Below are 14,802 nucleotides of genomic sequence, written 5' to 3'. Positions count from 1 at the left end.
AGGAGCCACGACGGGACAGCTCTGACATGAAGGCGAGGCGGGACACTGGACAAAAGTTATGAACGGAGTTAGAGAGAGAAGGTCTGGTCCACATCCAAGAAGACGGCGCTGACATATTTAATGTTTTAGATTCAAAGTTCCCAGAGTTTGTGTGTTTGACTAATTTGTCCTGATTGTGAACAGGTGCAGATGAGTTTGGGGTTGATTTGCACAAGATGGAAAAAGAAAGATGGCAAGTGGGTTGACTAAGAGAAGGATGACGAATGTTGATCTTTTATGTGGATGTACATATAACGTTATAAAAACTGGGAAGGCGAACTTGGCCTCAGCTGGTCTCTGAGAAGCCTGGGAAGTCATAAAAGAAACTAACACGGGCCTTCAGACCTTCACACTAACATCCAACCTGGGTAGAGTCCAAGTGTGAACACTGATCTGGTCTCTAGTGTCCAGGTTAGAGTCCAGGTGTGAACACTGATCTGGTCTCTAGAGTCCAGGTTAGAGTCCAGGTGTGAACACTGATCTGGTCTCTAGAGTCCAGGTTAGAGTCCAGGTGTGAACACTTATCTGGTCTCTAGTGTCCAAGTTAGAGTCCAGGTGTGAACACTGATCTGGTCTCCAGAGTCCAGGTTAGAGTCCAGGTGTGAACACTGATCTGGTCTCTAGAGTCCAGGTTAGAGTCCAGGTGTGAACACTGATCTGGTCTCTAGAGTCCAGGTTAGAGTCCAGGTGTGAACACTGATCTGGTCTCTAGAGTCCAGGTTAGAGTCCAGGTGTGAACACTTATCTGGTCTCTAGTGTCCAAGTTAGAGTCCAGGTGTGAACACTGATCTGGTCTCCAGAGTCCAGATTAGAGTCCATGTGTGAACACTGATCTGGTGTCAGTCCACATGTGGAGGTGGTCTGGGACACATGTGACCTCCTTCCTTTGGTAGTGTGAACACACAATGAGTCCTGGGTCACATTAAAGACCACCTACTCAACAGGGCTGATCTGAGGAAGAGGAGTTTAACTCCTTCATTCAACCACTAGTAGAAATGATCACATGAATCAGTGATGTCTGTTCATTAGTAATGAGAGCCTTTTAAAAGATTCTGGCCTTGGAGCTGAGAACCAAACTAAACTAGAAACTAATCTAAAGGATGGAAGATTCCTTCCTTCCTCACACACAAACTGAGATCAGATCTCAAGTGCTGGCTGGGGACGCATGTGGAGACACATTTATATTAACACCAGGTGTGGACACAGGGACTTAGAGATGGACCAGATGTAGATCAGATCACTCAGGTTGGATGTCGATAGAAAGTCTGAACGGGGTCTTGGAGTCGACGACAGACTGGTTTCTGTACGCAGAGTCGTGGGAGGAGGTGGGGGAACCTCGTGGTGCTAGGAAGCAACATCAGTGAGCGGTCGGGTAGAAAGGTGAAGAGCCTTAACTGGGCTTCAGGTGAGGCTTTGTCCGTGTGGACGAAGACGCTCGTTGTTCCAGCTCTTCATGTTTACAGTGGGTTAAATGTTTCAACCAAATCCATTTTCTGTCGCTGTACAAACACATCGAATGGAGGAATCCATGGGCGTCCATCAAGTTTAACCGACTAATAAACTAGTAAAACTTTGCATGAGCTTCAGAGTAACGCGGCGACACTAGATAGACTGTAGTTACTAGAGTGAAAGTGAGTGTGGTAGATTTAAGGTGGTCTGAGCTTTTTTGGGCACTTATGCTTTTTGTTGAATGAATGTTTTATTTAATTTATTCTTTTTGTTTTTGCTGCTTGATATTTATAGTTTCCTTTAAAGTTCTGCGAGCACGCTGAGGCCACCACCGTTTGAGACTTTTAACTCGTCAGATGATATATCGTTTAGAGGCTTTAGCTTTCATAGCGCTGCTGCTAATTAACCTTTAGTACAGAGTCTTATTCTGAAAATACACTTCCTGTTTATCTTCTGTGTCATTCATACTTCTGTATTGTTGCTGCTGCTGAGTGGATTTAACAGTAGTTTGATGGTATCTGGGTTCATATTTAATAATAATTTGTGTCGTCGACATTTTTACAGTCGTCGGTGTCAAACGCTCAGAAGCTTCAGACTGAAACGTTTTTTTTTTCTGCCTGTATTCTCCCAGTTTTTGTATAAATAAAGCTCTCACATAACCTCCAGGAACGGTGACGGTGACGCACCATGTGACTTCTATTTTCTGTTATTTTAAGTGTTACGATAATTAACACCTTTTTGCTTAATCAGGTCGTCTCATCGAGGTCGAGATCTCTGAAGAGACGAGACAAACAATCAGCAATCAACAGATCTGGGACACATCAGCGAGCTGTTAGTCAATAAAAACTCCAATTAGAGTTAAACTTAATTATTTACTCTTGTTTGTAGAAAAGTCCTAAGCTCTTGTAGCCAGACTTGATCTTTATGTGGTAACTGGATTTCATTATGAGAAGTGTTTCAGCAGTAATTGAATGCTGTTGAGGCTGTTACGTACTCCAAGACGAGAGAAATTTGTTCTGCAAGAACAAACTAGAGTCATTTTGTTTTCGCAGTTTGTTCTCGACACATCAGCGGGGGGAGAAAGTTTTTCTCATGAGGTATCTGGTTACTATTCTGTAATTGGTCAGAAATTGTAAGTGGGTGTGGTTAGTGCAGTAAAGCGGAAATGCTAGCAGCCACTCTGGCTGTGTCTCAAATCGCGTACTTTTGCACTTACAATACCTAATTTGAGTACGTGAGTGCGTTCACACTGAAAATTCCAACGAGACGAAGTGCACTGCAAGTACCCGGATGGTGTACTCATAACGGTCAAAAAGCTGAGTGTGGAACGCTGCACACTTTCCACCCTTAACGGTAGCCATCTTGGCTACGTAGCGGAAGGGGAGGGACTATCAACCCAATTCAAACTTGCGATAGTGGCGGCTGATATCGGCGGCAGTGATTTGGAAGCGGTGGTGGAGCAGTTTTACAGGTCCATACAGATGTAAGTTACAATATGACATTTAATGAAAATGATCTATATTGCTGTTTTACACGTAGTACTATTAAATTGCTGCTCGATATACGCTCGCGGTCAAAATCAAAATACGGCGTTAGTCATTCGTCATTTCCGGTAAGTATAGGCGTAGCACCCGATTTGAGACGATACTACCTTTTTGAAAATTACGCACTACGGACGTAAGTGCATAGTGCTCATAGTGCATGATATCGAAGTGTACTGACGAAAGTACGCCATTTGAGACACAGTCTCTGTGAGCTCCCAGATACTAATATTGATGTCCTGGGTGGATGCTGAGTCCGAAAATAATAAGAAAAGTGCTACTCCCAGAATGCTTAGCGATTGTGATGTAAGCTGCAGTGGGAGGGGCCTATGAAGACTTCCCTGGAGTTTGGCTCTTGAGTTTCTCATGAACTATAAATGACCTAGCTAGAACGAACTTTGTTCTCGTTCTTGCTCATCTCAAGAACAAGAACTAGAACAAATTTCTCTCTTCACACGGAGTATGTAAGTGGAAACTAGATGTGACTTTGCTCCCCACATGGTCTTCTTTAATGTCATAAACCTTTTTAGAAAACCATATAAATACGGGAAGTCAAATAAAACTGTGACTTGGTTATGGATGTGTGCTCGTATCAGTGACATGTGTTTAACGGCAGGGGTGGGGGGAGGGGCTTATACCGTCTCCTTGAGCTCATCTGTTCACGGCTCAAATTAAATCACCGACTCGATCTCGAGCTCAAGTAAAAAGCGATCGCTCATCTGAGTCAGCAGAGTCCCGCGGATTCATCCCTGCGCCGGCCGCGGCCTCTAAATGAAACGCCAATCATTCTCCTTCGCTCCTCGGGGGGATTTACTGTCCGACTCGCTCCTTACGTTCTAACCCCGGAGGTCGCAGCAGTTTGTCAAGTCTGGATTTTACTGCGTTTATTACAAACACTGTGGCCCTTATTTCCTAAAGGAGTCCAGTCAAACGGCTGCAACATGAACCCTGTAAAAGATGAAGGAGAGTGAATGCTCTTTTTCTGTAATGTGTTCCTTGGAAATAAAATAAATTATGGAAATCGGACGAGGAGCAGGAACATACGGCGCCCCCTTGTGGTATTCACAACCTCTTAAATGGAGATTTCCAGAGAGGTCAGAGGTCACGGGTTTCAGTGAGTTTTTACAAATATTTAATTATTGACATTCCCATAACCTCATCCTTTCATTACACCTTTGCATTTCCTACACTGAGTTACCTGGTTGTTAGCTTGCTAACTGTTAGCCTCGATGGCTCTCAGGCGCCAACAGTTCACACTAGTTGCTGGCCTTAGCCAAATGTTTTGAATACACAACTTCTGCATCGTGACTACGAGCAGCAACACTATCAACTCGGACGCAGCAGCCCATATTTCTAAAAAGCTAAGCTAATGTAGCATGATCAGCTGATTTCCTTCCAACCAGACGTCATTAAGACGGGATGAGTCAGGATTAATGTCGGTCTTGGTGTTAACCATAGACAGTATAAAGATGGACGGTGGAACAGCTCCCCTAAAGTGAAGCCAAACCAAGTAGAGCTCCCCCTGGTGGCTGGCTGCAGTATAGGTCATAAGCTCCACCCCCTCCACGTTAGTGGGCGGGACTTGGGCCAAAATAAAACACTAGAATACACGGTTACAAGGTAATGTTGGATTATTCTATTTGTTTTTAAGAATTATTTTTACAACTTTCACGGCGTCACGGGACCGCTTTATGGAGCAGTTGGCATGGCAACTGGTAGTCGCCATGATGTCACATCCTGTTTCTGTATCGTCAAATGACTAAAATGAAACTTATCCAAAATACTGTCACCTACTGTCATCAACATCATATTAACTACCTGAAATGACAGAAACCATCCTTGAAAAAAATTATTCAACGTGTATTTTAGTGTTTTAGTTTGGCTCAAGTCCCGCCCACTAACATGGAGGGGGTGGGGCTTATGACCTATGCTGCAGTCAGTCACCAAGGGGAGCTCTACTTGCTTTAGCTTCACTTTAGAGGAGCTGTTCTATATTTATACAGTCTATGGCCATAACTAAATGTAAGACCTAGTCCTTGTGTTGTGACCTGTTTTGTTTTCTACATAAACTGTGACTGAGCAGAGCAGCTGTGTGCAGATGTTTCTGTCTGAATGTGATTATGAAGCTGAGTAAAGAACCTTTACAAACTTAGAAAGATGACCCCAGGCCGCTGCAGAGTCATAACCGACGACGGGGCACATGTGCTTCACCGGTTACCGGTCTGGCAGATCTGTGACTCCGAGCCACGCGGTAGTCGTGTTGCTCTGCGGCGTTCCTCCTCCTCCTCCTTCTCCTCCAACAAAAAAAAAAATAACATAACTCTGATTTATTCCAGCGCTCCGGAGAGAAAGACATCGAGACGCCCGCTCCGGAGTGATTGCAGCCGACTCCATCTGTTTGTTATGCATTAGCCGAGCACAACTGAGCTCTTCAAGCAATCTGCTGGAGAGACGAGGCCTCGGGTGAAGTATTAAGACGTTTTCATTTTCTCCTCCAGAGTGTGAACACTTCTTCTGGCGCCAGAAACACTTGAAACAACTTGCAGAGATTTATCTGTTTGTTCTTTTGTTGTTGTTGTTTTTTTCCTGAGGAGCTTCTCTGAGGTGAACTTGTCCTGATGGCGAGGTGATGTCAGAGTCAGTGTCTCCTCATCTGACGTAAAATATTCTGCAGCTTCTGGAAAAACGTCGCGTACATGAGTGACATGCTCCAGAAAATATGACAAGATGAGAAATATTAAAGCAGTTTCCTCCTTCTTCTTCTTCTCTCTTCCTCCTTGTTTTTCTCTTTATTCTTCTTCTCCTGCTCCTTTATCATCCTCTTCTTCCTCCTCCTTGTCCACCTCCTCCTCCTCCTTCTTTTTCTTCTTCTTCTTCTTCTGTTCTATTTCCAGCAGTAGATGTGATGCTCCTCTTCATCATCCTGTTCCTTTTCCTTCTTCTCCTCCTCCCCCTCATCCTCCTTCTTCTTCTCCTTCTTCGGTTCTATTTCCAGTAGATGTGATGCTCCTCTTCATCATTCTGTTCCTCCTCCTCCTCCTCCTCCTCCTCTTTCTTCTGTTTCTTCTTCTTCTGTTCTATTTCCTGTAGATGTGATGCCCCTCTTTATCATCCTCTCCTTCTTCCTCCTCGTCATCCTGGTCCTCCTCCTCTTCCTCCTTCTTCTTCTTCTTCTTTTATATTTCCATTAAATGTGATGCTCCTCTTCATCACTAGTCTTCTACAGTGGTTGATGTCTTGATGCAAACACACGTATCTGATCACATCATTTTATTCGGTCTCCATGGCAACAGTTCATTTCTGATCACAGTCATTGATCAGGCTGAAGAAAACAACGTTTTACTTTTAATAAAGTTTCTTATTTTACTAGTGACTTTCATGATTTGTGGGTAAAAATAAAAAGAACGGATTATGTCCAGTAATTAATTAACCTTTCACTTCCTCCAGTCATAATGTCACCGCTGGGCTTCCGTACAGTCTGTCAGAGTCAAACAGTGAGACGTATCTTGTAGAGACGTCATTAGAAGTTTAAACTCCGGTGTTTCCGTGAACTGCCTCCCCACTCGGAGACATCACCCGTGGCCATGTTCAGAGCCGCTGTGGAAACGCTGCAGAGTGTGAACCGACTCCACTCAGTGAGTGGGAACTAATAGCTTTGCCTGTCAGTCAGTTTTCAGGGAACATAATGACTCATCACGCCGGGAAGGAAGGAAAGGAGGAAGGAAGGAAGGGAGGGAGAACGAAAAACGACAAAATCAGCCGTTTGATAGACGCAGCATCTTCTGTTGGGGAAATGGGAGGAAGAGGAATGAAGCAGTGTACAAATCACACAAATCCTGCTTCTTTACTGACCTCTGTCTGCCACAGGTCTAAACTGCAACTCCACCAAGAGACTCTTTACAGAATACAATGATTTTTTATCAACTATTCCTCTGAATCTAAATCAAAATCTTTATTGTCAAGAACAACGAAATTGTATGCAATTACATTCAGTCCAAAGAATGCAATCTGACTAATTTGGTCAATGGGAGGAAGTCAAGAGGCGTCGGTTGGTTAGCTTGTGCTAAGCTAACTAATAAATAATAAAATATTACACTAGAATAACTTGCATCATGTCATCGTTTCATTTATTTATTTTTTAATGACACTCCTGTCAGCCTCAGCTGGACTTTAGTGTATATTGTGCTAATTAGCATGCTAACATCCCAAATGCTGATTATGTTAGACATGACGCCTGCTTTACGTTAGCATATTAGCATAACCAGCATGTTTGTACACTAGTCTTAGCATTTAGCTCAAAGCAGCGTTTCTTTTGTGTAATTTCCGGGCAAAGCGAAGCTAGCAGTTTCCTCCTGCTGCTCACGAGTTGTGACGTACTTGTTTTCAAAAAAGGTGGAGCCTGACGAGAAGTCAATATGTTATAATTTAGTGATATGTGTTTTTTTTAATACAATGAAGGGAAAAATAATCCCCAGCAGCCTCGTCCATTCATTACACCTTTGTATATCCTACATTAAGCTAACCGGCCATTAGCATGCTAACTGTTAGCCTAGGGGGCTTCTAGATGCTACAGTTGCCTAGCAGCAATGTTAGCACCTAGATGCTAACATTTCGTGTTTATTTCCTTTTTATATCCTGTTTTCTTTTCTAGTTTCCAAGCAGCTTAAAGAGGTTAAAGTTCACTGTCTCGTTAAAGAGCTATTTCTTATTGCAGCTTTAATTGAAGATTGACTGGAAGCGTTAGCTCCTCACCACCCTGACAAGCATATCAACCCCCACACAGGCTTTTAATGGGGCAGAGCTGTAAAGACGTCACCTATCACCTCTTTTATAAAATATCCAGTGAAATAATGACTCTCAGATAACAGTTATTTTTGTGGAAAAAAAAAAAAAAAAAAAAATAGTGTTTGTGAATGACGCCCAGCAGGCAGATAAGCCTCCTGCTGGCCCTCAGGCAAGGACTCCCAGCAGCACCCTGCGCTCATTACCACCTCGGTTAGGTTAAGCCGTAGATCCACCTGCCTCTCCTCCCAATTACCTCCCCATCCAACACCGGCAAGCCCGGAGAAGGAGGCCAGGCCACGGGATGACACGCTGTCCGGCTGCAGAGGGCCCGTAATCAGAGGTGAAGCTGAGTTTCTTCTTTCTCCGCAGGTTGTTTAAAGTCGGGAGGAGATTCATTATCAGCTGTGCAGCCTCCGTGTGAAGGCTGGCAATTAATTCTCAGCTTGATTCTCCACGTTGACGCTCAATTTAGGGCAGTAGTTTACATTCCCAGTCAAAATACTCAACACATGTTTGGATTATTTGATCAATTAATCGTCAGCGATCCACATTTTTCCTCAGACTCACTCCGCCCATCGTGATTCAAATACCTTTGGTTTTATTGAACACTGATGTTATCACGCAATTAAACCTTCACTGCATACGTTTAGCTCAAAGCTAGCAGTTTCCTAATGCTTCTCTGGCTTATGCTAAGCTATGCTAGCCTTGTATTTTTATGGACGCCACCATATTTTGGGTTTGGAGTCTGCTCAATTTTTTCTTTTTTTTTCTACAGGGCTGCTTCGGGTAGTTGTTGTCATGGCAACACCAAATAACAAACATTTGTACATATGTATATTTTAGTGTTTTAGTTTTGGCCTAGTCTCATCCACTAACATAGAGGGGGCGGAGCTTATATGACCTCTACTGGAGCTAGCCACCAGGGGGAGATCCACACGCTTTGGTTTCACCTTTAGAAGAGCTGTCATGGCGTCCATGTTTTTTACGGCCTATGCTAGAGACTCTGTCGGAGAGTCCGTCCCCTAGTGGACATTAGAGGAAGTGCAATTTTCCGCGCTTAGATTTTTCAGACCCAGAGGTTTTTGCTCGACTTAAAGCAGAGTTCAACGTCCCGAATCCATCTAGTTCAGGATACACATGCAAGAAACCCACACTGACACTCTCACTCAGATATTTTCCAAAAATGTCTCCTTTAATATGTGTGCGTCACACCCACGCCTGTGTGTTGTTGCACGTTTGTATGATTTCATCCCTCGGTTCGGATGAGTGAGTCGGATTGCAGAGCGTCATCATTGATGCAGCAGGCAGTCAGCAGGCCCGTCAATCACACCCAGTCACCAGGGAGCTCCACCTGTGTGCTCACAGACAGACAGACAGACAGGCAGGCAGGGAGCAGCATGCAGATGAAACAAACACCCCCTCCCTCCACACACAGCACACTGCACCATCGCAGATATGAATTATTCACCAACACACATACACGCAGCAGGTTAAAAGTGTGCGGCACGCTTCACTAGAGAAGGTCACAAGGTTGTGTTTAGTTTGAATATGTAGAATATATTAAGAAATTCAAGGAGTGACAGTGATATATGAGCATTTTACAATAACATTAGCATCACGTAACCAGGATTTATGGTTTAAACTGAAGGTGAAACTTCATTTAATTAATGTTTAAAGAGTTTTAAAGAGTTTTCTAAGGATGGAGCATTTGTTGTGTTTCATTTCTGATGGATCTAATCTGGTAGAGCTGCAGATACAGATTAGATTTAGACTTAGACTTAGACTTAGATAAACTTTACTGATCCACAAGGGAAATTGCTTGGTTACAGTAGCTTAGTTGTACATAAAAAACACACTCTTAAGAACCTCAGGTAAAAAGAAAAGATTAAATAAAATAAAATAGAAATAAAAAATAAGTAGAATAAAATCTAGTAAGATAAAATATAAATAGTATAAGCCAAAATGTACAAATTATCATATTAGCATATGAACAAATGTACAAGAAACAGAGAAGGATAAGAATATAAATTATATATACAGGGTATTTATCTCATCATAAAATTATAATATATGTATAAAAAAAGCTTGAGAACTTTGTTTGAAGTTAAGGAATATTTATTTAAGATGCTAAATAGATGCTTTGTCAATATTTATCCGGAAATTTGTGCGGACTGCGTATAAACTTTTAATTTGAACACCGGAAGAAGAAGGAAAAGAAGACTTTTATTCCGAAGGTCCCACCGGAAGCGCTTGTTTTCGGTTTAAGCTAACTGTAGCGCGTAGCGGGGTCACTTTATAGGATTTAAATGCTGTAGTTTTAAATCCAGACGTGTCTCTGAGCCGTAGATCAGCTGAACGCTGATAAAAGTCTGATTTAGATGAAGGAGAAATGTTAATCTGAGTCTGAAACGTGACGTCGCTAGCAGCTAATGCTAGTTAGCCACCTAGCGCTCGGTTGCCTGACAACGGAGAGGAAGCCAAACAAACCCAGCTCACAGCTAGCGGCCTAGCTAGCGCGTGCTAGTCACAATTAAACAGGGGACAATAGATTTTTGTCTTTTTTTTTTAGAGGTTTAAATAAATGGCGGACGACGGTAGACGAGGGGAGGAGGACGAGCGCGGGCCCGGAGCGGCTCACCAGGTGTTTGTAGTGATGGAGTGTTTACTGGAAAAGTTAAAGGTTTTAAACTTTGAGGAGGAAGTTCTGGCCAAACACAACATGAAGAACCTGTCCAGGTGAGAAACTAACAGCTAGACATTCATCTATGTCAAAAAACATATTGTTATCATCTAAGATCAAACAGTTGTAGTGTGGCTGTAGTAACGCTGCCCGGCCAGTTCATTAGGTACACCTGTTTAACTGCTCAGTAAGGTAAATATCTAACTGAGCATCATTTAAGAGACTCTGAGTCATGACTGTTGGTGCCAGACATCTGGTCTGAGAGTCTAGTGGGATTTCCACCAACAACCGAGGTCAGAGGAGAACGGTCTGACAGGTAGAAAAGGTGACAGTAACATCTCAGATAACCGTCTGAAGAAGATGTAAAGCAGCAGGAGACCACGCTGAGTGTTAGTCCTGTCAGATGAGAACAGGAAACAACAACCTGAGTACGATAAAATCACGTCAACTGGCCTCTACAGCCACCAGATCTCAGTCCACTACAAGTTCTCAACAAAGAGCTTCAGGAAAGTTGGAGGGAGTCCCCCACGTCCCCCACGTCCCCCACGTCCCCCCTTGTCCCCCTTTACACTGGGACAGCAGCCAAGCCTGGCCTTTTATAGTTATTTATTTCAGGTCTGTCATAAACCAGAACCACGTCCCTGTAGCATCAAAACATCGTCGTCCTCTTCATTAACTAATGTCAACGCTGCAGTTTTTAGTTTAGTTTTGTTCTCCTTCACGTACACTGGTAAACTAGAAACCAGTGGAGAAGCTCTGGGACGTGTTGGACCAGGAGATCTTCATCATCACAGCTGTGTGACGCCATCATGTCAATATGGACCAGACAGGAACGTGTCCAGAACCTTGTTGGACCTGTGCCTCAGAGAATTAAGACAGAACAGGTCTATGACCCAGTTCTAGCTGTACCTAATAAAATGTCCTCAGATGTCCTCAGATGTCTTGACTGTAGATTTGAGAAGCTGAAGTCATCTTCATCTTTGGTGTCAGCCTGAGGCAGAACGTTTTTATTCTTATCTTAGTTCCTCGTCCAGTTAAACTGAAGCCGTGTCTCTGTTTCTGGTTTGTCTCTAACCACTGATGTCTCCTCTTGTGTCCTCCGCTCAGACATTACTTCGTCTCCAGTCCGTATCTGGCGTCCAACCCCGGCGAGCAGTTCTACATGTTCACCATCATCGCGGCGTGGCTCATCAACATGGCGGGGAGGCCGTTCACCGAGCCGCAGGAGCACGACGAGCCCAACGCCACCCTGTCCAACGTCCTGGCCGAGCTCAGGGCCTTCGTGAGTTAGAAGAGGGATGAGTGACTGGGGTTTGTCTCTGGAGTGTTTACAGGTCCAGAGTGTCTTTATGTCCCCGTAGAGATCCACACGTCTCTGGAGTGTTTACAGGTCCAGAGTGTCTTTATGTCCCCGTAGAGACCCACACGTCTCTGATTCAGTTTGTCTCTGGAGTCTTTACAGGTCCAGAGTGTCTTTATGTCCCCGTAGAGATCCACACGTCTCTGGAGTGTTTACAGGTCCAGAGTGTCTTTATGTCCCCGTAGAGATCCACACGTCTCTGGAGTGTTTACAGGTCCAGAGTGTCTTTATGTCCCCGTAGAGACCCACACGTCTCTGATTCAGTTTGTCTCTGGAGTCTTTACAGGTCCAGAGTGTCTTTATGTCCCCGTAGAGACCAACACGTCTCTGATTCAGCCTCAGTGAAACCTTCAGACTCTTAACACGAGAGCTGAGAATAAAACCAGTCAGTGTGATATGAAACGATGAATAAAACATTTCAGAGTTGACCCGACCTCAGACTCCTCTTCATCATCATCATCATCAGCTGCTGGTTCTCACAGATTAGAGGATGTAACCAGACCTGGTTCAGACCTTAGATTAACATCCAGCCTGGTCACAATGAGTCCTGGGTCACATTAAAGACCACCTACTCAACAGGGCTGATCTGAGGAAGAGGAGTTTACCTCCTTCATGAATCAGTGATGTCTGTTCATCAGTAATGAGAGCCTTTAAAAGATTCTGAACCAAACTAAACTAGAAACTGATCTGAACTAGAATCAACTCAGGAGAGACATTACTCTGAGGATGGAAGATTCCTTCCTTCCTTCCTCCCTTCCTTCCTCTCTCTTTTCTTTCCTCCCTTCCTTCCTCCCTTCCTCTTCCTTCCCTCCTTCCTTCTCTAAAATAACTACCATCTTAAATAAATCAGATCTTAACATGTGAGAGTCTTTCCATCTTGTTCCAACATCTGGATCATGTCTCCAAGTCAACCAGCAGCTGTTGATGGTTCTGATCCAGCGGTAGGTAGAGATCCATTAGAGACAGCAGCTGGTACAATATTCTACTGACCACATGATGGCGCTGCTGATTTACAGACACACAAACTGAGATCAGATCTCAAGTGCTGGCTGGGGACGCATGTGGAGACACATTTAGATTAAGACCATGTGGAGACACATTTAGATTAAGACCATGTGGAGACACATTTATATTAAGACCAGGTGGAGCCTTATTTGTCCCCTCTCTGTGTCTTTCAGGGCGTTAAGGTGGATTTCCCGCCCTCTAAACTGAAGTCGGGTTCAGGCGAGTACGTCTGCTACGTGTTGGACCGACTGTCTGAGGAGGCTCTGAGGAGGAGAGGGTTCACCTTCAAGAGGTACTCAAGGATTTATCTGTTTGGTTTGAAATGAAACGAGTCTGTGATTAGTTTGAGAGTTTCTACTTCCTGTCCCGTTTCTTCTTCTTCTTTCAGGCCAAACTACCCGGCAGAAAACACAGAAGAAGAGTCTGTGATAGAGGACGACGCAGAGCTCACCCTCAGTAAAGTAGAGGAGGAGATGATCGTAGGTGTCCCACATGTTCACCTTCATTTAGCTGCTTCTCCGTCCTGAATGCTCTGACCAGACCAAACAGGAAGCAGCGTCCTGGAACGCCTCAGAGAAGTTTAACAGTTAGTAAAGATCAGTTTCTGTGTGAACTCAGGAGGAAGCTGACGAGGAGGAGGAGAATGTGATGGACCTGGAGGCGCTGAAGCTACGAACCACTCACACGGTGAGGAGGACTGCTCTATATTTATATAATCTATGGTTTGAGCAGGAACTTCGTTTGTGAACGCGCCGTCCTTCACGCTGATCCTTGTCGTCTGTTGTTTGTGAACGCGCCGTCCTTCACGCTGATCCTTGTCGTCTGTTGTTTGTGAACGCGCCGTCCTTCACGCTGATCCTTGTCGTCTGTGGTTTGTGAACGCGCCGTCCTTCACGCTGATCCTTGTCGTCTGTTGTTTGTGAACACGCCGTCCTTCACGCTGATCCTTGTCGTCTGTGGTTTGTGAACGCGCCGTCCTTCACGCTGATCCTTGTCGTCTGTCGTTTGTGGACAGGAAGCTGAATCTTCCACCAAACCCGACGAGATCCTGGAGGCGACGGTGGATGCGGCCGAGTGGAACCTGGAGGTGGAGAGAGTCCTGCCACAGCTCAAAGTCACCATCAGGACCGACAACAAGGTACGCACCAGTCCCTGCGCTGTGACAGGAGCCTCAGTTTGGGCCTCGGTTGGTCTGCGTTGGTCTGCGTTTACATCCGACGCTCAGCTCACAGATTATTTTATTTAAATCTCAGCTTGGAGCAGACTGAGCTGTTTGCTGCTCACTGAGGGAAAGAAAACACGTCTGTTAGTTTATAAAGCAGCTTTAATTATACTGTACGACCCAGTGGTCCCTGAAGGCAGCAGTAGAAACAGTAGAAACAGTAGAAACAGTATGACAGCAGACTGTGTTTATTTTACTTTTATGGGAATAATCACAGATACGAGGCGTCAGGCTTCATTTTAACTTCAGATGTTGAATAGGTGGCGATAAAAGAGAAAAACAGAGGAGACTGGTACGGATGAACTTTATGAGGCGGACTTTTATTTAGAGCCTAAATAACTGGTGACGGGGGACAGTGAACGCTACGAGCCTCTCTGTGACGGGGGACAGTGAACGCTACGGGCCTCTCTGTGACGGGGGACAGCGAACGCTACGAGCCTCTCTGTGACGGGGGACAGTGAACGCTACGAGCCTCTCTGTGACGGGGGACAGCGAACGCTACGAGCCTCTCTGTGACGGGGGACAGTGAACGTTACGAGCCTCTCTGTGACGGGGGACAGCGAACGCTACGAGACTCTCTGTGACGGGGGACAGCGAACGCTACGAGCCTCTCTGTGACGGGGGACAGTGAACGTTACGAGCCTCTCTGTGACGGGGGACAGCGAACGTTACGAGACTCTCTGTGACGGGGGACAGCGAACGTTACGAGACTCTCTGTGAC

The 14,802-nt window shown here is 44.7% G+C and overlaps 1 protein-coding gene across 2 annotated transcripts in view; it reads left to right on the top strand.

The window, feature by feature from the left end:
• The first annotated feature begins 10,020 nt into the window (after positions 1 to 10,020).
• Positions 10,021 to 14,802, top strand: part of ift57 (intraflagellar transport 57 homolog (Chlamydomonas)) — an 8,454-nt gene continuing 3,672 nt past the window's right edge. For both annotated transcript variants that reach the window (XM_084545689.1, XM_084545690.1), the window contains exons 1-6: positions 10,021 to 10,550; positions 11,602 to 11,776; positions 13,033 to 13,151; positions 13,248 to 13,338; positions 13,478 to 13,546; positions 13,875 to 13,997. In XM_084545689.1, the coding sequence (XP_084401815.1) occupies positions 10,396 to 10,550; positions 11,602 to 11,776; positions 13,033 to 13,151; positions 13,248 to 13,338; positions 13,478 to 13,546; positions 13,875 to 13,997 (732 nt within the window). In that variant the 5' untranslated portion in view covers positions 10,021 to 10,395. The remainder of the gene's footprint in view (positions 10,551 to 11,601; positions 11,777 to 13,032; positions 13,152 to 13,247; positions 13,339 to 13,477; positions 13,547 to 13,874; positions 13,998 to 14,802) is intronic.

This window comes from Chelon labrosus, assembly GCF_963514085.1.
Source record: "Chelon labrosus genome assembly, chromosome: 6".
Classification (NCBI taxonomy): Eukaryota; Metazoa; Chordata; class Actinopteri; order Mugiliformes; family Mugilidae; genus Chelon; species Chelon labrosus.
This window is presented reverse-complemented; position numbering and strand designations above follow the sequence as displayed.